Source organism: Phycodurus eques, chromosome 1, assembly GCF_024500275.1.
Source record: "Phycodurus eques isolate BA_2022a chromosome 1, UOR_Pequ_1.1, whole genome shotgun sequence".
Lineage (NCBI taxonomy): Eukaryota > Metazoa > Chordata > Actinopteri > Syngnathiformes > Syngnathidae > Phycodurus > Phycodurus eques.
Genome location: NC_084525.1, coordinates 47663770 through 47688023, shown reverse-complemented (window position 1 = coordinate 47688023; position 24254 = coordinate 47663770). Strand labels below are relative to the sequence as shown.

The 24254-nt window shown below is 42.3% G+C and overlaps 3 protein-coding genes across 4 annotated transcripts in view; 1 reads left to right on the top strand and 2 right to left on the bottom strand.

Moving 5' to 3' along the window:
- The window catches only part of LOC133412657 (nucleolar protein 4-like), a 38448-nt gene extending 33492 nt beyond the window's left edge, over positions 1-4956 (bottom strand). Inside the window, exons 1-2 of the mRNA XM_061696173.1 lie at positions 4625-4956; positions 2770-3120 (exon numbers count right to left, since the gene is read on the bottom strand). Coding sequence (XP_061552157.1) covers positions 2770-3120; positions 4625-4729 — 456 coding nt within the window. The 5' untranslated portion in view covers positions 4730-4956. The remainder of the gene's footprint in view (positions 1-2769; positions 3121-4624) is intronic.
- Positions 4957-6525: 1569 nt separating this feature from the next.
- On the bottom strand, positions 6526-24097 carry commd7 (COMM domain containing 7). 2 transcript variants are annotated; one of them, XM_061696088.1, is made up of 11 exons: positions 23913-24096; positions 23108-23271; positions 11421-11586; positions 11220-11273; positions 9629-9731; positions 8421-8477; positions 8070-8107; positions 7883-7973; positions 6958-7007; positions 6827-6875; positions 6526-6726 (listed from the first exon to the last, which is right to left on the bottom strand). In XM_061696088.1, the coding sequence occupies exons 3-11, from the start codon at positions 11502-11504 to the stop codon at positions 6650-6652; spliced, it is 603 nt and encodes a 200-aa protein (XP_061552072.1). In that variant the 5' UTR covers positions 11505-11586; positions 23108-23271; positions 23913-24096; the 3' UTR covers positions 6526-6649. The 2 variants fall into 2 exon arrangements, with proteins under 2 accessions (XP_061552072.1, XP_061552083.1); XM_061696099.1 differs by lacking the exon at positions 11220-11273 and having other exon boundaries at positions 23913-24097.
- The window catches only part of LOC133412615 (DNA (cytosine-5)-methyltransferase 3B-like), a 28353-nt gene continuing 16881 nt past the window's right edge, over positions 12783-24254 (top strand). Inside the window, exons 1-2 of the mRNA XM_061696075.1 lie at positions 12783-12877; positions 21512-21614. Of these exons, the coding sequence (XP_061552059.1) occupies positions 12876-12877; positions 21512-21614 (105 nt within the window). The 5' untranslated portion in view covers positions 12783-12875. The remainder of the gene's footprint in view (positions 12878-21511; positions 21615-24254) is intronic.

The window sequence follows — 24254 nt, the reverse complement described above, 5'->3', positions numbered from 1 at the left end:
CAGAAAACATTTTGTAGCTTTCAAAACATACTGTAGTTTACGCTAAATGTTTATGTTAATGCTCCATGTTCACGCCAGAGGTGAGAGACCAGACTTAAGTCGCCAATTTTAGGACTTACGTGGCTCAAACTAAAAAGCTAAAAGGTCAAGCTAAAAGTCTTGAATTATGACTTTTGTAAGTCAAGTCATTTAGTCGGGACTTGATTCGACTAAAGTATCAGTTTTCAGGGGAGAGAGGGAAAAAGAAAGCCATGTTTACGGAGCGATTAGCATTGCATCGTCAAACAGAGCAAACCATTTTCAACACTTTAGCTCACAGGTATCAAATTCAAGGCCTGGGGGCCAGATCTGGCCCGACACATCATTTGCGTGGCCCGCAAAAGCAAATCGCGTGCGTCAACTTCCGTGATTCTTGCTAAAATTTCTACCAAATCTGAAATTGTCATTTGTAATGAACATAATGTTGAGATATCGCAGGCATTTACCAAACCCCTTTCTACAGTAACTTCAGCAATAGTTCAACAAACTATTATCCTTGACTTCTGATTTCAAAACCACTGTAGCTATCCAAAAATTTGCTGTTTATATGTAATAGTACGATAAAGCGCTTAAATATGGATATGATTTCACAGTCATAACGGGCCTCTGATGGAAACTGCAACAAAATGATTTTGACACTCTGCTTTAGATTGAACAATAATTTGTCAACATAACAGGTCCACGTGGGGACTGACCAATTTTATGGATTTGTGACAAGAAATTACATTTTGGGACGTAAGTTTCCGCCCGACAGTGACGTTACGTACAGGTACACGAGGCTAAAAAGCAAAGCGTGGAGAGACTCTGTTGCAGAAATGCACTAGTGTGATCAATGAATGCAATTTATTTCTCGTCGATTTCCGCACGGGCAATTCGCGTCTTCCTTAACAATAGCGCCATGTTGGTTGCCGTTCAATAAAATAATACAGTACAGTATAAAGTAACCGTACGTGGCCCCTCATAACGTTTCCCGAAAAGAACAGCAGTTTTTTTCCCGTTGCAGCGAGTTGGTATGTGTGCGAGGGTCAATCGGCTGGCGTGCGGGAGCGAGTCAAAATGTGTCGAAACATTACAGCATTCGTTGGTTTATGCGAAAAGTTGATCAAAGTCAGACACATTGGTTACCATGGTAACAGGCACTTTCAGGGCCACCTCAGACCTCATTGTGTGTGTGTTTGTTGGTCAAAAAGGTGGCCATATAATAGCTTGAGTTGAATTGAGTCACACACACACACACACACACACTCAATTCATCTCAAGCTATTATATGGCCACCTTTTTGACCAACAAACACACACGTCCGTAGGTGCAGGTCGGACTGGTTGCCATGGTAACCCGCTGCAGTTTAATCACTCCGAGGCTGTCCTTCATGTGTCCCCTTTACGTCACCACGCTAAGTGGCTTACTAGTTCATGAACATTTGATCAATTCTGCCTCGCAACAAGTGGCCAATGAGCGACGCTGGCTAAAATGTTAAAAAAAAAAAAAAAAAGAATTCCTTTCCACGTCCCCCCAAAAAGTGAAAATTCAGACAGGCAGTAAGTGTTTTTTTCACCTTCATCTTTCCTATCCAGACCAAACAAGTCACACTCAGATAGATGAAAGACTCAACACGCCAAGGACAAGGTGCAAGGATTCTGACCATCACCATGGCAACCATCAACACCCCATAGACTCTGTCTCTCTGAACGCTAAACCGCGAGACAGTGGGGTCACACTGTATAAAGCAAAGAATTTGTAAAATTTTGCCCTAAATGTCAGCCATTATAAATGTTTATCTGACTTTTTTTTTTTTTTGCCAATTGTGAATAGTAGTTATGGACATGACAATACGATTGTAGGGATGAATCCGTTGTGTGGATGAATCAGGTTTTAATGCAATGGAGGAAAAGTGGAGTGCACTACTGCAACCAGTAAAAATTAAGTACAATTTTTGGGAGTTGATTTTTTATAAATAACATTATTTGGAATGCAAATGATTTGTGACACGTGGTTACGTTTCAAAACAATGATTTGTTTTTAAAATTAAAGTTATTACAATAATAAATGTCATGAAACAATATTACCTTTAAAAAAAACGCTTTAAATACTAAAATTGTTTTTTAAAGTACAAATTGTTCACTTTCACATTATTTGGGATGTAAAAGATTATTTGGGATGGCAAGCAGCTCAAGGGAGACAAAAGTGAGACAGAGAGAGAGAGGGGGGAAAATGTAAGTTAATTAAAATAAATATGTATACAAAATGTAATTATAAAATAAAATGTAAAAAGGATTGAAAAATATTTTGTTTTTTATACAAAATATTTAACATAAAAACGTTTGTTAAGCTGAAAAAAAAATCATTAAAATCATAAAAGTTATGAAACTAAATGTAAAAAATAAATGTATCAAATGTATTTATCAACATTTACAAATTCATGCATGAGAAACAAATGGTGTAATTTTAAGAATAGGCCTACTCCATTGGTCATGTGACACATGATTTGTTATCCCCAAAAATTAGATGGCACGTCACACGGCATTTAAAAACAATGGAAATTCAATCAATAAATACTTAGACGGAAAATCAACTAAATACGTCATCCGTACATTCATTGTCAACCTTTTTTGTTCTAATTCAAAATGCAAAAAGAATCGTGTGTCCGCTTGGTGGTTATTTGAGTGTTGGACCACGCGCGTGCGCGCTTCGCCTCACCCTCGAAGGGTGAGGCGAAGCGGACCCACTCACCGTCGTCTTGACGGGCACAAAGAGGACTTTGACGTCCCGCAGCGTCCCCACCTGGAAGCCTTTGGACTTGATCCAGACCTCGAACTTGGCGTTCTTGTGGTTTGGTGGGTTGAGGTCGTCGTGCAACAGAGCGTGCAGGATGTTGTCGTACTTGCGCCGCGTCACCGTCTTCGTCTTTCCGGACTCCGCGTACGTCCGCAGGCACCACTGCCGGAAGGTCCTGCCCCGGCCCCGGCCCCGGCCCCGGCCTCGGCCCCGGTCCCGGTCCCGGTCCCGGTTCTGGTTCTGGTCTCGCGCCGTGCGGCTCGTCGACATGATTGGAGCCACGCACGTGCACTTTAGTTGACTTCTCTTGAAGGAGGAAAGACAAAGTGCGCTCATTAGTGTGCCCGCGCACGTCGCACGGGAGCGACGCTAGACGCAAACGTGCACCCAAAATTATTTGGACCACAACATTTGTTCACATCCACCGAATGTAATTTGCGCAAATGAAGTGTTGATAGTAAATGTCGCGTGTGCCGCTGGTTCCCGACCTTTCCAATCCAGCCGAGGCACACAGTACTTTAGAACTGTACTGTCACGGGGGACCAAATGTCACCAAAATATACATAGTCGTCGCCAGGCACGTGCGCACATAGCCACGAGGTGGCGCATTCAACAATATTTAGAAGAAAAAAAAAATGCCCGTTTTTGAAATCTCATTTGCTGATTCCCACGTCAGTCAACAGTCTAGGCCCCGCCTTTTAAAGCCACACACTTACAAAGACCCAAATACTGCGTTGGAAAGTGAGGATGGTCACCCCAAGCGGATAAATATACGCGCATGCATATTTTGTGTTGGTATTAAAAAAACGAAGCAAGAAATAAACATATGGGGTTCCAACTCTGCGAGGAGGCGGTGCTAGACTCGCTGATGGTCAGTAAGTTAGCGTATTTAAAAGAGGGACGTCTGCGCTGGTGTGGCGGCATTCCCGGCCAATCGACGTGGCTCCTCTCATTCCCTTTAAATAAAAAATGCCTGGGACAGCTCGTGAATATTGACGCAGAACGATAAACGAGGGACTGCTGTAACATCTGTGTGTTGGCATCTTAAGCATAGTTGCCATTAGATGCCACAAGATAACGGTAAAGGACTACTTTTGGATAAATGAAGCGCCGCAACTCACGACAGCGCCAAGACGCCGTCGAAGCAAGACGGTTTTTGCTTTGGCCTCGGCTCAAAATCTGCAAAATTTGCAAATGACAAACCGGGGTTCACTGTATCGTGAAATATAGTGGACCTCATCCAAATGTACTCACACTGGTGCCTCTCAATAATTAGTGTTTACATAAGAAACGGTCACAAAGATTTGAATATGGAAATGAAAAGTTGAATGAATGAATCTGTATAATTTAGGAGTTTCACTTTCGGAATTGCAATGCTGAAAATAAAATGAGCTGTCCGACCGCATTCTAATTTACGAAGACGTGCCTGTATTACTTTGTTGCATGAAAGGCAACTGCTAAATACGTACGCAGCTGAATTGGATCTTCTGCCATCTCGTGGAAGAGTATCTAATTGTCCCGCCATCACTATACGTCGCTGGCATCGCAAGATGAACAGTTACGTTGTGTGTATGAAATGAATAACTTTCAGATCAATTCAGCGAAGTTGGATCATTTACCGCGGCACACATGGTTGGGAATAACATCGAAGTAGGACAAACGACACATCGGGAAAAGAAAACTAGTGTCTGCCGGCGACTCGTCAGCTAAATGTCACTCATGCTAAATGTTTTGACACTGCGTTGTCTATGCCAAATATTTTCCAGAATGTTTAAAAAAAAAAAAAAAAAAAAAAAAGTATAGTACGTACGGTACGTGTAAGGTCGTGGACGCAGCAACGCTTTGGAGAGCAGTCAGTCACATGATGCCAACGAGGAAGCTGGCCGCAGTCCAGGCTCCGCAGCCCCAGCGGCATGGTCTGCCGCCCGTTGTGAAGAGGAACATCGCTCTCACTTCCTCTTCTTCTTGTGTGGTTCAAATTTATATCCCACCCTTGAGTTCAGCCAATCAGAAGTCCATCCACTTTCTGTACCACTTGTTTTTATTCGGGTTGTGAGTGAGCTGGGGCCTACCTATCCCAGCTGTCCTGGGGCTACTGGACCTTTGGACAATTTAGTCTTGAACTCACCCCAATCAACACGATCACCCCCCGGCATCTGACGCGTAAATTCGCTCATTTTGTACTCAGCACCGCTGCTATCCAAATGGCTACTGGCCTTCCTCACCGACAGAACCCAGTCTGCCTGTGTATGAATAATAACACCCTCAGCATCATCTCCCTGAACAACGGTACACCGCAAGGCTGTGTTCTTAGCCCCCTGCTGTTCGTCCTGATGACCCACGACTGCAGTCGCAGATACAATTCCAACCACTGACTATCAAGTTTGGGGACGACGACTGTTGCGGGCCTCATCCAGTAGGACAGCAAACTGGCCTACAAGGATACAGGTGAAGCACCTGGTGGACTGGCGCAAGGTCAACAACCTGATCCTCACTGTTGACAAGACAAAGCAGATCAACGTTGACTTTCGGAAATCTCGGCTCAATTTACACACGCGCCGCTCATCGATGACGCTGCCGTGGAAGACGTCAGCAGTAGCAAGTTCCTGGGCGTGCAGATCCCCGATGAACTCGACCCGGGTCCCTGTACAATACCTTCCCGGGCGAAAAAGGCACAGCAGCACTTTTGAGTTCTTACCCACTCTCCCACAAGAGCCCCACTGGCAGAGGTGGGTAGCGTAGCCAATAATTGTACCCCAGTAAGACGAGGAGGCCAAGTGTTATGTTAGAAAAATCTGGATCCAGTTTAAGAAGTAGCCCTAACAATATCACTTTACAATACTTATAAGCTAATAAAAGAATGAACTCGGTCAAATGTAGTTACAAGAAATGGTCTTAAAATAGCTTTCTTTGTTTACTTTTCATATTTGACTTCAATTTATTTCTACTTGGAAAATAAAGCATCAAGTGTTGCGATACTAATCCAGACACAGCAACGATTGATTAGCGGCGCTCGCCAATGGCGTGACTTCATCTTGAATTGCCGTCTCCGTGAAACGACCCGCATCGAGGAGCCAAAGTCTCATTTCTTCCAACATTTGTTATTCTCCGCTCGTCTCCTCAATGGGATATCTGCTGGGAGGCGCCAACATGTAAACAAGAGGGTTGAGGACCCAGGAGGTTGCCAAGAAAGAAATGAGATTTGGCCACAGGCGCCGACTTCCTGCCATGTCGAGCAGCGATTGTAAACGGTTTTAACCAATTGTTTTATAGGTAATGGGAGTTTTGGGTTTTTCCTGTAGTCTAATGGTTTTGTGTGCGTGTGTTACTCGTGTATCAATTTGCTGTACCCTAAAGTTGTTGTTGTTGTTGTTGTTGTAGTGACTAAACCCGTTCATTTACAGCTTTCGATTAGCCATTCTTTGAGAGTTCGGTTCTTGTTGTTCGATGCACACGGCATGAACCTTTTCCCAAACTTTACACGAGACAACAATGTCGTGAAGCCATTGTGACGAGTGCAACGAAGGTCTAAGTAACGGAGGAAGAGTCGCGGCCTTCTAAGAAAAGTACGAGTAAAATGTATGTCGCATTGACACTACTCTGACAAGTACACTTTTCTACACAACATAATCAAGTAAATGTTGCTACGCACCTCTGCCCATTGGTATTGTATATAACGCAGGCATATATATTTTTCAACAGACACATTCATTGTATTTTTGACATAACTTTATTATTGGATATAAATGTGTCGTGGCTTGTCGAAACTTGAAATTGTGCCCACGCGTGATGCATAAACACAAAGACAAAAGGCGACACAAATGTAGACACACACTCAGCTGAACGAGTCCATGCTCGCCTTGGCTCTCTCCATCTCGTGCAGGAAGTTGTAAAACTGGGGGAGGTTCAACTCTGAAACATTTCGGGGGGGGTAGAAACGATCACACGCCAACGCCTTCTGGACTGCAATTCCCACAATGCACTTAGATAATCGTTTATCCCAATTCCTCACCCATGTAGAGGTTTTCTGTGGCATTCCCCTTCTGGACAACTAGTTTCAGCTGCAACCGAGGAAGACCAAGAGAACATTTGACATCCACACACACACACACACACAAAGTGTGCGCGCGTGCGGGTTGCTACCTGCAGAAAGATGTTGCTCATCTTGTGGATCTCGCTGGTACCGACAGTCACTGTGGAGTCACAAACATTGAACGCTCAACACACCAGTCGAGTCTGAAGTGAAACTTGATTGATCAAAAGGAACAATGCCACAAAGGAAAGAAAATCTTTCAAAAAAATAGATTTAAATAAAAAAAAATTTTAAATAAAACTGTACGGCAGGCTCGAGAAGAAAAGAAGTGCAAAAGGTTTGCTACTGCACTTGAGATTTTTCACGCATCCGTACTTTTTTTCCCGAATGACTTTGCACTTTTACTCGCAACATTTGGCGACATATCCGTATCTTCACTGCCGCCGGGTGGCCAAGATGCACACACCAGGAGCAGCACAATGTTCATCTAACTGAATTGAAAAGTGTGACAAAAACTGTTTAATTTTAGACATTCTAATAAATGATGTCACTACTGTACGTTTTTAGAAAGTACAATATTATGGAGTACTGTTTTTCTTCTCGCTCTCTCTTATTAAAAAGCACATTACACATTTTGGGAGGGCTGGAACGTTGAAAAGGCATTTCAACTCGTTTCGATGGGGAAAGATGATTTGAGCCGTGGAATGAATTCAACTTGTATCTCAAGGCACCACCATGTAGTCCCTAGATTAATAAGTTCTTTATTATTTACCTTTTCTATTTATTTTCCTCAATTACTTCTTGATTTATTTTGGCCACCAGCATCACGACACCTCACCCCAGTGGATTTCTTCTTTTGGGGTCTTGTCACAGATAACATGTCGTCAAGAAACTCAGGCAATGTTAAGGACGAGTGTAAATTCATGCCAAGCAATACCAGGTTTTGCAGCCCTCTGCATATATTATATAAATGTCAAGAAAAATTATAAATCAATATTTATGCATAATAATGTCAATTTTTATGATTCCTCTCACCGCCAAACTTCCATTCCATGTCCACCAGCCGGTTGACGGTCAGCGTCTGCTGCGCGGCCAGTCTGCACAGCGCCGCGCGATGCTCCGCCCACTGGAAGGGAGGACGCGCGTTAGTGGGACTGACCCCCAGGGGGCCGACTGGCTTTCAAAGGTCACAGCCAATGGCGACTTGGAGAAACAGCGAGACCTGTTGTGAAAAATGAGCCGCCTTGTCCTCGTGAAGTCCTGCAGCGGCAAAAAAAATACAAATAAATAAAACATCTGATTGACACGTGAGACCGTCGCATGATTTTTATATATGATACTGTACTTCCTTGACACCAATTCCTATTTATACAGAGCTTTGGTGTCTCAGAAAGAGCACCAAAAAAAACGCAAATAGCTGCGGTTTTTGGGTAGGTAAGTTGCACAATAGTAGTAGACTAACAACAATGACAATCTATGTTTTAAAAATATTTTTCCTGGGAGTTTGGAACTTTGCTAAGGGTCAACTCGACCCGCAACATAACAGGGAGTATACGCAATGTAAATGACATACCTAAAGTCTGCAGATCTTCTTTCAGCTGCTCGGCCGTCAGGTTTCGCTTCATCGCACCTGAAGAGGAAAGGAAACAAAAACTGTTTTTTTGTTGTTGTTGTTTTTTTCAAAACCAATAATAAGGCTCAACTTCATTCTATGTTTGTGTGACATTTAAGACAAATGCTACGCATGAGTACGAGGGCCACACTGAAAAGAAAGAAGGGACAAAAAGTCACAACCTTAAAAGAATAAAGTTGCATATTTTTGAGATTAAGAAAAGGTAAAGGTTAGTCAAATATTTTCAAGATGAAAAGTTGTTATATTTTGAAGAATAGTGGTATATTTTCAATATTTAAGTTGTAATAGAAGAATAAAGTAGTATATTTTCAAGCTTGAAGTCATAATATTACAAGAATAAAGTTACAATTTTCTCAAGAAGAGTTATTTTAGCATAATAATCTTTTTTATAAGAACATATGTTCAACACAAGTGACATACTTTTGTGATTTCAGCCGTAATAATACGAGAATTAAGATCTACATTTTCAGGTAAAAAGTTGTACATTTTCGAGATATTTTTTTTAGACTAAATTTATACAATGATAATTAAGTCATATTTAGATAAAATGTAGTATATTTTCCATGAGAAAAGTTGCGTATTTTCTATGATTAAACTCTAATTATTACGAGAATGGGCGTATATTTTCAGTGGGAAAAAAAGTTATTTTCAAGAATAAACTTACAGTTTTCTATCGTTAAGTCGTAATGTTAGGAGAATAAAGTGCTACATTTTCCAAATTAAAGTCATATAAGAATAATGTAGTATATTTTAAATATAAAAAGTTTTATATTTTCCAGATAAATCATATACTTTCGAGATTTAAACCACAATATTAAGAGTATATGGTTTGGTTTGGTTTTTTTAGAAAAAAAAAAGTCTGATGTTTACAAAATTATTATTATTTATTTTTTTTTTTTTTTAAGTCATATTTCCGAGATCAAAAGTTGTACATTTTCAGGATTAAAATTGTAAATTGGGGATGAAGTTGTATATTTTCTCAGAATATGAGTTTTTTTTTTTTTTTTGTAAGTCTTGAAAAGACTCTTCCGTAGTTAGTCATGCCAGAATGGATTGTGTGTAACTGCGGAACCTGGTTCTGCTTCTTTATGATACTGCACGTGCGTGTGCGTGCTCTGCGTGCATGCGTGAGTGTGCGACAAGGTCACCCTGTGGCACGAAGATGATGCTCTTCATGAGGTTTTTGAGTGGGCCTGCACTCATCCTGTTTTCACCTGCAAAGTCACTTAGCTGCTGCATTAACTTCTCTGTCTACACACACACACACACACACACACACACACACACAATTGTTTAGAGCAGTAGTATTATACAAATATTCTCAAATTATTTTCCATATATTAGCACTTTTAAATACGTAACCAACTTTTGTTTTTGAAGGCTTTAATTCCACTTGAAGTTTGAACTGTTTTGCATACATATGGATATCAATAAATATTTCATGCACTGCACATATTGGGGATACAGTGTAATAATTCATCCTTACATATATCGATATGTATAAGGATCAATATTGTACTTTCCACTCATAGTCCATTCCTTAATGGTTTGTTTTTAAACATTTAAGGATCTTTTTGGATATTAACATTTGGTGCAACACGTTTTAATCCGGTATACAGCGGAACCTCAATAGAACGGACTAGTATAGTAATAATAATAATAATAATAACATTACAGGACAGTACAAAATTATTGTTTTGTAGTTTTTTTTAATGTCCTAAAACGCCCAGTACTGTACAACGTTATTGTAAATAAATATTTTTTTAAAAAGCTTGAAAATGTTTGAAAGTTTCGTATTTAATCCGAATTTACCACACCGGTGTGCTTGGTCAAGGTGACATTGTCGATGTACAAGATTCTTCGTAGGAGAGTCGCTTTCATGAGCCATGAGGAATTAGTGTGCTTCCTAGTTCCGAATCTGTTGCCAAAGGCAAACCGCTTGTTGACAAAAAAAAAGCGTGTTCCAGACTCCAGAGACTTGTTGTGTTTTGTATTCCTCAGAGTTAGGTTGGTGGGAACAACGAAGGAAAACGGAACAAAGCACCCGCAGGAACTTTCAACGCCTACGATGTCTTTTGTTAAGCACAAGATGTCACCACAGAGCCACCAAAGATGGCAATATTCGATGTTTAGGCTTCGTGCGTGTTCACACATATCATATTTGCATGAATAAATGATGTGCATAGATTTTAACTTTTGTCCAAAGACACCAGGCATAAAGAAAACCACATTTTAGCGAGTCAGTTTCAAGCCGTTACGTCATCAACCCGTAGCCATGTTCGTTCGTGTAGCATACACAGGAAGTCAGCTAACCCGGCTTCCGGGTTTGGTCACGTGACGTTTCGCATTTGGCGTATTGAATAATTGCGCATGTTTTAAATTTCACTAGATTTGAGCGCAGCGGTGTTAATGTTCAAACTGTGCATAATGTTACAGAGGCTTACAATAATATTAAATATATTTTGGGGCGACTACAGTAAAACCTCTGCCTCGTTTTTCATGAGGACTTGAGTATACTACGCCACTGTGTTAATAGTGGCCATTATGGTGGTACTGGAGGAGCGACGTTTTTTTATTTATTGTTCTTTTAGATGTAATAAAGGTATATTTTTAATTCATAAAAGTGTAACTTAATTTCCCTCGAAATCTGTCAACAATATGGCAACAAATATCACACAGATCGAGTGAGGAAAATAAAATGCACGCAAATGTCTGAATCATTTCTATGCGTGTGTTTACCTCTTTGGGCTTTAACAAAAACTGGAAGAGAATTTCCATCAGTCGAAGAAATTGCTGAAAATCAACAAAAGTTTGCGACAAATCGATGAACGCTTGAGAAGCTTTGGGAGAACGTCGAGTGATTTGATGTCATCCGCCAGCTTCGTTCAACCTTTCTTTGGCGAAATGAGCCAGACGTCCGCTCGAATGTCGCGCGTTTACCTGCTCGTTGAATTTGTTGAGGTTTTGGAAGTCGCCGCTGACAGACGCCGGCAAAGCATCTTTAGTGAAGTGGAGCTGCATCATTTGAAGACCCTTTTTTGAGACTTCGCCGCAAAACCCGGAAACGACTGAAGAAGGTCAAGCAGCTCCGCTTCCGGGTTAACCACTGCGTACAAAGACATATAAATAAATGCCATCTTCGCTTGTGATTGGTACGACAATTTCGACGCCATATCTGATGTGGCAAAGTAATCGTAAGCGCTGGGGGGGATGACAAGACTGTATTTTACATTCTTAAAATAGAATATCTAGAACACCCTATTTTTGCATTTTTTAAAATCAAATCTCTTAAAATTCACACATATTGTATCAAACAGCACGGGGTTACCAACGTTTTGAAACTTAGAGCTATTTCTTGGGTACTGATTAATGGGAATATCTACTAGTTTGATACATACTTCTGAAACAACAAACTTGCTCAAATTACCTTTAATTATGTTTTATCATTAATCATTCATGAAATTCATCTATCTGAAGACACAGATGTTGATAATTTCTTATAATAATTCGCAACAGTGATTTACCAAGGGAGTCAACAAATATCAATAAAATGCCACATTTTATTCCTATAAATCTCCGCAAGTGTATATACTTTCAAATGATCATTTATACAATTTCATAGAAATAACAATGTCCTATCACTGGTGAGCTACTTTTAGCACAAGCTCGTGGGTGACTGACGTGGTCCTAGCGGGCAATACGGTGCCCACGGGTGCCATGCTGGTGAAACCTGAATCGGCACTATTAAAATGTACAAGCCCCCCCCCCCCCTCAAAAAAAAAAATCAATATCTACTTGGGAATTACTATTTAAGAGTTAAATACTAATTTCAAGCATTAAACATAGATACAATCAGGATTTTTTTTTGTGTGTGTCAATTTATACTGAAAACCGAAAATTACATTCAAATTCAATGTGCAAATAAACAGTTGTACATATTTAAGATCCACGTTGTAACTTGTCTTGTGTGTGTGTGTTTACCTCATGTGCTTCCTGGCCCACGTGTGCGTTTTTTTTGTTTTGTTTGTTTTGTCTGTTTTGTTGATTTTTTTTTCAAAATGAAAGGTGGGCCCGGTCTCGAGCACTGAAGTTGCGCCACACCTGCTGCACGCTGAGGTCACAAGTTCACCTGCGGCCCGCCATTCCCAGCGAGGACCCCCCCCCCCCACACCACACACATACACACTCAACCCCGCCCCGTGCCCCGCCCCGTGCCCCGCCCCTCCTTTGACGCGGGCTTGCTGATGGGCTGCCGGGCCGTGAGCGCGCGCGGATCTGCAGCAGCACGTTCCCACTCCGTGATCGACTTGTGCACAGCAGCGTCGAGTCCGCTTAACGAACTTGACGAACACTTGCACGTTCGGCAAAGAAAGCGCAACACTTTTCTTCCTGCTTATGTAAGTTATCGATATCTTTTTTGTTGTTGTTGTTTTTTTGAATTCCTCTCCACACGAAGTCGTCCAACTGAGCGGTGTGCTGTAATTGAACTGTTACGACAATGTGGCGTGGTTCCATGCATGCGTGCGTGAAACTACAGGACACGCACGCACGCACGCACGTGTATGAGTCGAAACTTTTCCGGCGACACATTTCTGCTGCTTCCTAACGCATTTCGCCAAGTGAATGAAGTGAGCGTGAGCCTTTGTCTGTCGCGACTTTTGCTTTTTTTTTTTTTTGCACGCTGCAATTGACTGAATGGTCCGCAGTCGAACAGGTCGCGGTGGGCACACGTTTGTGCTCAAGGGGCCACATTTGGAAGAGAACAGACAGATGGACCCCGGGTCCACTTTGCTACTACTACTTTAGAATACATATCATTGTATCATTTCTACGAGAGCCTAGTGATAAGGCCTTTAAGCCGAGTGATAAGGCCTTTAAATATATAAAAAAAGGGATAACGGGATAAAAAAAAATATATATATATTTGGGTAAATAACATTTTCTCCCATTCAACACAATCTATTTGATTTCCAAACAAAATAGCGAAATCTTGTACAATGAACATGTCAAATGAATAAATAAAATCCAAATAAATGCAGTACTTCACTTTAAGTGAGCGAAACCTGCTGCTCAACAATAAAAACAAATCATCGAATTCTTTTGTTGTTGTTGTTGTTGTAAAAAAAATAATAATAATATGAATAATAATAACAAATTGAAATACTGTTTATGCAATCTGTATTAACGATGTATAATCCTACAACACAACAAGTAAAATTGATTATTTTTGTGCACCCCCCCCCCTCCCTAAAAATTAAATGCAGTAACTTAAGCGATATATATCTACTATTACTATTATTATTATTATTAAGTTGGTGTTTTTGGAGACATGCTCACTTTGATGTGGACGCTCCTTTGCTGCCAATGCTACTGACCCCCGAAAAAGAAGAAAAATTAAGGCAGACATGTAAATTTACCCTAAATCTGTATAACAGTGAACAGTGCTGCAAATGAAATGAGCGTTGGAAATATTATATATATGATCAAAGTGACTTTATGTAAACAAACATATACGACCTCACACATCACCTACCAGTTACGTTGGTAGTTTGTATTTTTTTAGGTGGTACTTGGTGTAAACAGTTTGAGAACCGCTGCTGTATCAGATCCGTGCACGTGGCGCATGCAGCGGACACGTGGCCAAACGCTCCAGGTTTTGTGTCGACCTCAATAAAAGGAGACGGTGCGAAGGGGGCGGGCCTTCGGTCACGTGACTCGCCCGGATGAGGAATGTCGACCCTTTTGTGGAGTTGACCGAGCAGAAAGTGATTGCAAAGTACAACCCAAATTCCAATGAAGTTGGGACGTTGTGTTAAACAAATAAAAACTAGGCTTTACACGATCAGGATTTTTGGGGCCGATCACCGATTTAAAAGAAAAAAAAAAAACGATAACCGATCCGATCACAAGATGGGGGAATGTGTCTATTTAAATGACCTGTTCATTTACTGTATATACTCGTGTACTTAATTGCGCCAAAAATTATATTTACAATAAAAAAATTTATCTTTCGTCCTCTATTTATGCCAGCGAGGCATAGTGACAGACAGAACAAATGAAGGGTCTTCTATGAGATGGCAGGAAGTAAATCGAGCAATTCATGTATCCACTTTTTGTGACATTTTTGTTTGTCGGTGTGCCGTGAGATTTTGCAATTGCAAAATATGTTCCTTGGCCGAGCCGTATCGTATTCAAAGTACGTGAACATACCTCAAGCGAGACTAAAACGAACGTCCTCTCCTGTCCTGAGCACCGGTGACTCCAACACACGGTTGTCCCCATTTTGTTCTTACAAACGCACGGCGCGATCCATTATTGCTGTCGTCGCCGTTTGCGTTGACACGAGGAAGCCCAGTGATCGGAAAAAACGGGATAAGGTGGTATCGGAGTACAAGATTTTATTGCAGTAGTCTGACATAGTGCAATCGTGAAAGAGCAAATTTGTCTTGTAGTCTGATCCGGGCATTACGTGTTGTCTGTCTCGTGCATGTTGTCTGTCCCACACTGCCGACATGTTTTTGTTTTTTTTAATAACTTTATTGGCCGTCAGATATTTACAGGACAACGGCGAAAGACATGCGACGAGGCTAAAAATAAACTAGCTTTTGGATTCAAATATACTGTGCACGACGGAGAGACGGAGTAAATGTCTTTTGCGGAGCCGATCAATGACATCATCACCACCAAAGATGGGACGAGGTTCACCTCTTTGTGAACAAGTGCGTGAGAAAATAGTCAAACAGTTTAAGGACAATGTTCCTCAACGTACAATTGCAAGGAATTTAGGGATTTTATCAAATACGGTCCATAATATCATCAAAAGGTTCAGAGAATCTGGAGAAATTACTGCATGGAAGCGGCAAGGCCGAAAACCAGCATCGAATGCCCGTGACCTTCGCATCAAAAACCGACATCAATGTGGAAAGGATATCACCACACGGGCTCAGGAACACTTCGGAAAACCAATGTCAGTCAATACAGTTCGGCGCTACATCCGTAAGTGCAACTTGAAACTTTACTATGCAAAGCAAAAGCCATTTATCAACAACGTCCAGAAACGGCGCCGGCTTCTCTGGGCCCAAGCTCATCTAAGATGGACCAATGCAAAGTGGAAGAGAGTTCTGTGGTCCGACGAGTCCACGTTTCAAATTGTTTTTGGAAATGGTGGACGTCGTGTCCTCCGGGCCAAAGAGGAAAGGAACCATCCGGACTGTTATGGACGCAAAGTTCAAAAGCCAGCATCTGTGACGGTATGGGGCTGTGTTAGTGCCAATGGCATGGGGAACTTACACATCTGTGAAGGCCCCATTCATGCTGAAAGGTACATACAGGTTTTGGAGAAGCATATGCTGCCATCCAAGCGACGTCTTATTCACGGACGCCCATGCTTATTTCAGCGAAACATTGCCAAACCACATTCTGCATGTGTTACAACAGCGTGGCTTCTTAGTAAAAGAGTGTGCGGGTACTAGACTGGTCGGCCTGCAGTCCAGACCCGTCTCCCATTGAAAACGCGTGGCGCATTATGAAGCGTAAAATACGACAACGGAGACCCCGGACTGTTGAACGGCTGAAGCTGTACATTGAGCAAGAATGGGAAAGAATTCCACCTACAAAGCTTCAACAATGAGTGTCCTCAGTTCCCAAACATTTATTGAATGTTGTTAAAAGAAAAGGTGATGTAACACGGTGGTAAACATGAACCTGTCCCAGCTTTTTCGGAACGTGTTGCAGCCATTCTAAGTTCAAATTCTAAGTTCATGATTATTTGCTAAAAACAATAAAGTTCATCAGTTTGAACATTAAATACCTTGTGTTTGTTGTGTATTCAATGAAATATAGGTCGAACATGATTTGCAAATCATTGTATTCTGTTTTTATTTATGTTTAACACAACGTCCCAACTTCATTGGAATTGGGGTTGTACATGACTGGCAAGGAATGTGGCCCCCAAAGAGAAGCGGAGGGCCCCCTGACACACGCGCGCACGTTTAGGAAGTGAACAACCCCCTCCATAATCTCCAGCCACCGAACTTTGATGTGCCCCCCTTGATGCCCGCCACCCCTTGACGGGCCTCTCTGGTTCCATCCCCCAAACTTGCTTTGGCCCCTCCGACTCATTATTGTTGCCCCCGCTGATTTTAGATGCCGTTTAAGCAATGTAAAAAAAAAAAAAAAAGTTTAAGTAAAACTTTCTCAAGTAGGTAGCACGATGAATGAGTGCATAGCACGTCTGCCTCACAGTTCTGAGGAGCGGGGTTCAAATCCCGGCCCCACCTGTGTGGAGTGTGCATCTTCCCCCCATTCCTGGGTGGGTTTTCTGCGGTTACTCCGGTTTCCTCCCACATCCCAAAAACATGCATGGTAGGTTGATTGAAGACTCGAAATTGCCCACAGGTGTGAATGTGAGTGCACATGGTTGTTTGTTTATGTGAGCCCTGCGATTGGCTGGCGACCAGTTCAGGGTGTAACCCGCCTCTCGCCCGAAGACAGCTGGGATAGGCTCCAGCACGCCCGAGACCCTCGTGAGAATAAGCCGTACAGAAACTGGATGGATGGATATACACACGCGCGCACACAATGAGTCCCAGCCCTGGAGCAATGAGTCCCTGCCACTTATCATCACAGTGTTCAGATACAGTATTCCTCCACTATGTGACAGTTGTTGCTTCGCGGTCCCGTTATATTTTTATTCGCTCGCGAGCTGGCAACGAAACGTTATGTAGCCTAGCAAGCTAGTGCTAGCACTAACAGTTGTACGTAAACATGGCGCCGTTCCGTCGGATCATGCTCTAAAGTTTCGGTGTGGGTGAAGTAATTTAATTGCAATAAAGTAATTTAATTACAGTAAGTGCGCACCCATTATTTCTGTCATGTAAATGCTGGTTTGACCTGACTGATTAGAATACACGATCTGACGAGAGCAGTGATTTCCCACCTTTATGGAGCCAAGGAACATTTTCCAATTGCAAAATCTCACGGCACACCAATAAAATAAAAATGTCACAAAAAGTGGTTACATTAATTCCTGTATTTACTGCCATCTCGTAGAAGACCCTTCATTTGTTCTGTCTGTCACTATGCCTCACTGGCATAAATAGATAAACAAAGATACATTCTTCTTCTTTACCTTTGGGCTTGTCCCTTTAGGGGTCCCCACAGCGCGTCATCCTTTTCCATGTCAGCCTATCTCCTGCCTCCTCCTCTCGAACACCGACTGCCCTCACGTCTTCCCTCACGACATCCATCCACCTTCTCTTTGGTCTTCCTCTCGCTCTCTTGCCTGGCAGCTCCATCCTCATCATCCTTCTACCAATATACTCACTCTCTCTCCTCTGGACGTGTCCAAACCGTTGAAGTCTTCTCTCTCTCTCTCTTTGTCTCCAAAACATCGAACCTCGCCGGTCCCTCTGATGAGCTCATTTCTAATTTTATCCAACCTGGTCACTCCAAGAGCGAACCTCAACATGTTCATCTCCGCCACCTCCAGCTCTGCTTCCTGTTGTGTCTTCAGTGCCACTGTCTCTAATCCGTCCATCATGGCTGGCCTCACCACAGTTTTATAAACTTTGCCCTTCATGCTAGCAGAGACTCTTCTGTCACATAACACCCCTGACACCTTCCTCCACCCGTTCCAACCTGCTTGGACCCGTTTCTTCACTTCCTGACCACACTCACCATTGCTCTGGACGGTTGACCCCAAGTATTTAAAGTCCTCCACCCTTGCTATCGCTTCTCCCTGTAGCCTCATTCTTCCCCCACCAGCCCTCTCATTCATGCACATATATTCTGTCTTAGTTTGGCTAACTGTTCCTCCACTGCTGCGTGCTTTCACTGCAGATCACAATGTCATCTGCAAACATCATGGTCCACGGGGATTCCAGTCTAACCTCATCTGTCAGCCTATCCATCACCACTGCAAACAGGAAGGGGCTCAGGGCTGACCCCTGATGCAGTCCCACCTCCACCTTAAATTCTTCTGTCACACCTACGGCACACCTTACCACTGTTCCGCTATCCTCCTACATGTCCTGTATTATTCTAACATACTTCTCTGCCACTCCAGACTTCCTCATGCAGTACCACAGTTCCTCTCTGGGTACTCTGTCATCGGCTTTGTCTAGATCTACAAAGACACAATGTAGCTCCTTCTGACCTTCTCTGTACTTTTCCATCAACATCCTCAAGGCAAATAATGCATCCGTGGTACTCTTTCTAGGCATGAAACCATACTGTTGCTCGCCAATACTCACTTCTGTCCTGAGTCTATCCTCCACTACTCTTTCCCATAACGTCATTGTGTGGCTCATCCACTTTATTCCTCTATAGTTCTCACAGAGCTCTGCACATCACCCTTGTTCTTAAAAATGGGCACCAGCACAATTTTCCTCCATTCCTCAGGCATCTTCTCACGCACTAGAATTCTATTGAACAAGCTGGTCAAAAACTCCCCTAGATGCTTCCATCCCTCCACAGGAATGTCATCAGGACCGACTGCCTTTCCATTTTTCATCCTCTTTCATGCCTTACTAACCATTGCCAATTCCTGGTCCAACGCACTTGCCTCTTCTTCTACTCTTCCTTCTCTCTCGTTTTGCTCATTCATCAACTCCTCGAAGTATTTTTTTCCATCTATCTGGCACCAGTCAACATATTCCCATCACTATCCTTAATCACCCTAACCTGCTGCACATCCTTCCCATCTCTATCCCTCTGTCTGGCCAGCCTGTAGAGATCCTTTTCTCCTTGAGTGTCAAACCTGCCATACATGTCATCATATACCTCTTCTTTGGCCTTTGGCACCTCTACCATTGCCCCATTGCCCTACCTCTCAGCTACCCTTTGAACAAAGATACATTATTTATTGTAAATATTGTAAATATAATTGGTTGAGCAATTAAGTACACAAGTATATACCGTACAAGAACAGGTCATGTAAATCGACACATTGCTCCATCTTGTGATCGGATCGGTGATCGGTTATTGTTTTTTTAAACTCGCTGATCGGTGATCGGCCCCAGAAATCCTGATCGTGTAAAGCCCAATTTTTATTGTATGAATATTGTCGTGTTTTGTACTGTATAATTTCAGCTGGCTGTATAATTTCTGCTGCCTCTTGGCTTTTGAAAAGGCTAAATAAAATGTATAACAAGGCCCGCCCTCGAGCTGCTGGACTATGACGTGAGACCTTTACCTGTCAATCCAATGACGCTGAAAATTGGTTCGCTGAAGTCAACTACTGCCTGAATATTGAGAACGTGTGCCGCTGTGGTTATGGTTTATAAACAGTTAACTTTCCCATTTGTGTGTGTATGTTATGCGGGGAACACACGCACACACACAACTCCGAGCGCTGACGTTTTAACGGTGTCGCTGCGGGCGAGTGAGCTTTTTAGCTCCAGTCTTTAGCTCGCTAGCTTATTAGCTCGCAGGCTAGCGAATGTAATAAGCAGTTAACATTCCTGTAAATGTCCCCAGTTGTCGTTGTGTTGCAGACGCCATTCTGCCAGCGGTTTGCTGCGTTGTGAGCGCTGCAGCGGGTGTAACAACAACAATGAAAATTTCCTAAGTCGAGAAAAAACTCCCCTGTCCAGTGCACATTGTATGGAACAATAAACTGTCCCACTCTGCCTCTGATTGGCTAGCGACAATGATTCATAGTTTTGATTCGCTGCGTGGGGAAGGTCTTCACTCACGCACGTACGGTTGAACGTCTACGAACGCAGAATGAATATCCTTCATGCGTCCCTACAAATCTTTGTGCGTCACAGACGCAACTCAAATGAGCTCCCTCTACACATATATATTGAAGTGCACAAAAATTGAGCAACACTCCTACCAGACTTCAAGTAAAAATCATTTATTTTCATTCCCAGTTATACTGTCGTACGTAAAACAACTCTTAACACTAATCATTTTTTAAAAATAGGATCAATGAATTAGCTAACCTAACAACAACACTAATATTCCACACGATTGCTCCAAAGTAATACTTTCATTGCTTTGGCCTGAGCACAAAAACTGAATCGACGAAATTTTCTGCGAATAACAGAGGATAGGTTCCCCCAAAAAAAAGCGGACTTCGCGAATGCCGAAACGGGAATATGTGGGGGTTCGCTGGATCAATAAAAGTGGTCAATCTGATGTCATAGCGCTTCATCTCGAGTGGATTCTTCCCCTTTGCGCATGTTAGCGTAGGTGTTTTTGTCTCCGAGCAGAAGAAGGTGAGGGCTTCCTGAGGTCTGCTTGCACCCACACACACACACACACACGCACACACACACACACACACACACACACACACACACACACACAGTCACATGTTGACATATGCTACTCATGTGCATGCAGGCTGAATGTAATTAATCCTCACACAATGCAAAGAAGAATGTGGCCCGAACACACGATGGCGTGGGGGTTCATTTCGGCGTGTCCGCGCTTGTGTTTTGTATTTTCTTCAAGTCAACGGGTCACTTTCTTTCTTTTTTTTTACCCACGCTAAAAGGACAAACCGCAACCACAAACATAGTGTGGCCTTGAGCAGTTAAATTTGATCAATAAGCATCATTCAAATGTCATTTCATTCATAGAAATGTAAAATATAATCTGAAATAATGGTACCGGTATTTGTCTATTCATTTCACCAACAATTTTGTTGTTTCATGTGATTTATAATAAGATTAATGTTGTCAAATAAAATAAAGCAGCAATAATGTGGTGCTATGCCAGAAAATGAGAAGTGACAATACATATATCAATATACCATTAAAGTCCATCAAAAGGTCCTGAAATAAATATAGAAATAAATCGCTCATGTCGGAAATAAATACAAAAATAGCTTCAAAACAATTATTTCAGATGACATTACACACTAATTGATTAATGGATGACATTTATAAATGATTTCACATGTAACTATTGATTCACATCAAGTATTTATTTGGACTATATTTCGACGACATATACGAAAGACTGAGAAAATGCTACTGAACGATATCACGGGTTTGATTTCTTGATTGATCGAATGACAGGTTTGAGAAGGGGTCATCACCACCATCGGCCACGGCGACAGCGATGCCCTCTGATCAATACTCTGGTGTCGCCATGGAGACCAACAACAACCTGGCTGCCATGGTGAGTCTCGCACCTGGTCATGCCATCCACACGACACACTGTAGGCATTTAGCTGCATAATCATATCGAAACGGAATACTGTGCTGGACCACACTGTACATAGTCCTACAGTTTGTGTACAGATGTGACCGTGAACAGCAGTATTGTATGTAGTATAAAACTACAGCAAGAGAGCAACCTGAGTATTAAAAAAAAAAAAAAACACCAAGAAAGTTTGATAAACATTTTACATTTTGCCCTGTATTCAAGTGCTAGTTCAAATCAGCCAAAAACGTTGCCCTTCATCCGAGCAGAGACTCTTCTGTCACATCACACACCTGACACCTTCCTCCACCCGTTCCAACCTGCTTGGACCCGCTTCTTCACTTCCTGACCACACTCACCATTGTTCTGAACGGTGGACCCCAAGTATTTCAAGTCCTCCACCCTTGCTATCTCTTCTGCCTGGAGCCTCACTCTTCTCACGCACTAACTAGAATTCTATTGAACAAGCTGGTCAAAAACTCCACAGCCACCTCTCCTAGATGCTTCCATACCTCCACAGGAATGTCATCAAGACCAACCGCCTTTCCATTTTTCATCCTCTTTAATGCCTTTCTAACGTCCCCCTTACTAACCATTGCCACTTCCTGGTCCACCGCACTTGCCTCTTCTACTCTCCTCATTGATCAACTCCTCAAAGTATTCTTTCCATCTGTCCAGCACACTACTGGCACCAGTCAACGTATTTCCATCACTATCCTTAATCACCCTAACCTGCCGCACATCCTTCCCATCGCTATCCCTCTGTCTGGCCAACCTGTAGAGATCCTTTTCTCCTTCTTTACTTCATTAACTGTCATGAATTTAAGTTCATGATTGTATTACAAAATAATATACTTTTCTATATGTATGATCACTGTGTATGTAATTTGTTGAGGAATTTACTATCTATTTGGGTTAATGTGACTCCCGTTGTTCTAATCGAGGTTTGCATTGACAGAGGTTATGTAATTGGGTATTTGTCAGTTAGTGTAAAGAAAGAGACGAGAGCTTGAGCAGTTAGTTTGAAGAATCAGAATCCTCTTTATTTGCCAAGTATGTCAAAAACACACAATTTGTCTCCAGTAGCAAGAGAGACCAGAACGTGAGCTGCATACAGCAAGATCCAAATTCATATTCAATTCCTCAACAAATTACTTCAATTGAGCCATGACAGATAAGGCTTGTTCTGTAGTCAGGCGCTAGTTCTAATAAGCATTGATGAAATGCTAACATGCTAGCAGTTTGAATGCTATTATATAGCAAGCTGATAAGACTTTTATATCTTCTCCTGGATTCAAGTTCTACTCTTCTCTCGTCAGCCTTTTTGGAGGCTGCTCTTTCTCATGGAGCAAAAAAATATATATAATAATAATAATAATAATCAAAGCCCAAGAAAAAGCCAAATCCACTGAGGCTTGCTAACCAAGGTCCACAGTTGAAGGCTTCCCCGCTAATGTCGCTTCGCTCACCTGGATTCTTTAGCAGAAAAGCTGCAATCAGTGAGCTGTTGTGGCGGCCGTTAGCGCTTGTTCCTCTTTTTCGCTCTCGTAAATCACTTTAGCCTGGAGGGCGGCGGGGGGTCGGCTTCCTCCCTTTCGCCATCTGCTCCGATTTGTTTTCTGCTCTCAGCACCCTAAAAAGGGCAAATCCTTATCAATGTGTCGATTCGTGAATCAAACACCTGTTGTGGATGTTGCCATTCAGCCCCTCGTGAGAGAACAGACAGTTGTAAAACATTCTCCAGTAAAAGCTTACAGCAGGTCATTAAATCCACTTGTAAAGTTCATCGTACATCTTAGGTTCATCCTGAAATGTCAACTATTCCTGGATGTGTCATGCTTGTATTGCTCAACTACAAGTGTTTAGTCACGTGACCCACTTGGAACACCTTCAGAAACAGCAGGAAGCACTTGACAAGTCGAGATTCCTGCGGCTCAATTGCAGATGTGTTTCTCGCTAATTATTTTTGCCATCTGATCATCGCGCGAATGCCGGCCTTTGTCAAATGCGCCTTTTTTGCAGGTGTCAGTTAACGAGCAGGAAATAGGAATTTCATGTTCTGCCTGAGAAAATGCAAACAATTGGTGTGCTGACATAGCGCAAGATAACAGGCCAAGTTGAGAATACGCCAAGGCAGATCAGCTTTGGATTTTTACATCTTGCCCGGTAGCCGGCTACCATTTCTAATCAAAATTGATACAATGCTAGCATGCTAACACATGGTATGCTATCATATAGCAAGATATCAACCTGCGGAATGATCTTGGACTGCACCTGAGCGGCTATCCAAGAGTCCCTTTCAGGTTTGGAAGTGTCTGCTCAAATATTTCCAGCGGCGCTCCTCAAGAACGTGTCCCGGGCACCTTTTCATATGTCAACAAACAAAACATTTCTATCCCGTTCAGTGGAGCGCTCGACCATCTAACGATCAAGTCTGTGTGAGTCAAACAAAATGGTTCTGCTCGGCTTCCTCGGACCGCATTCCTGACTCGCAGCTCTTCCTTAGCGCGCCGCTCCTCAAGCTAAAACATGTTTTTACCTTGTTTCTTTTGCCCCTACATACTATACCGTATCAACTTGATTTAGAAAGTATATGATCAATGCATTAAGACGAAT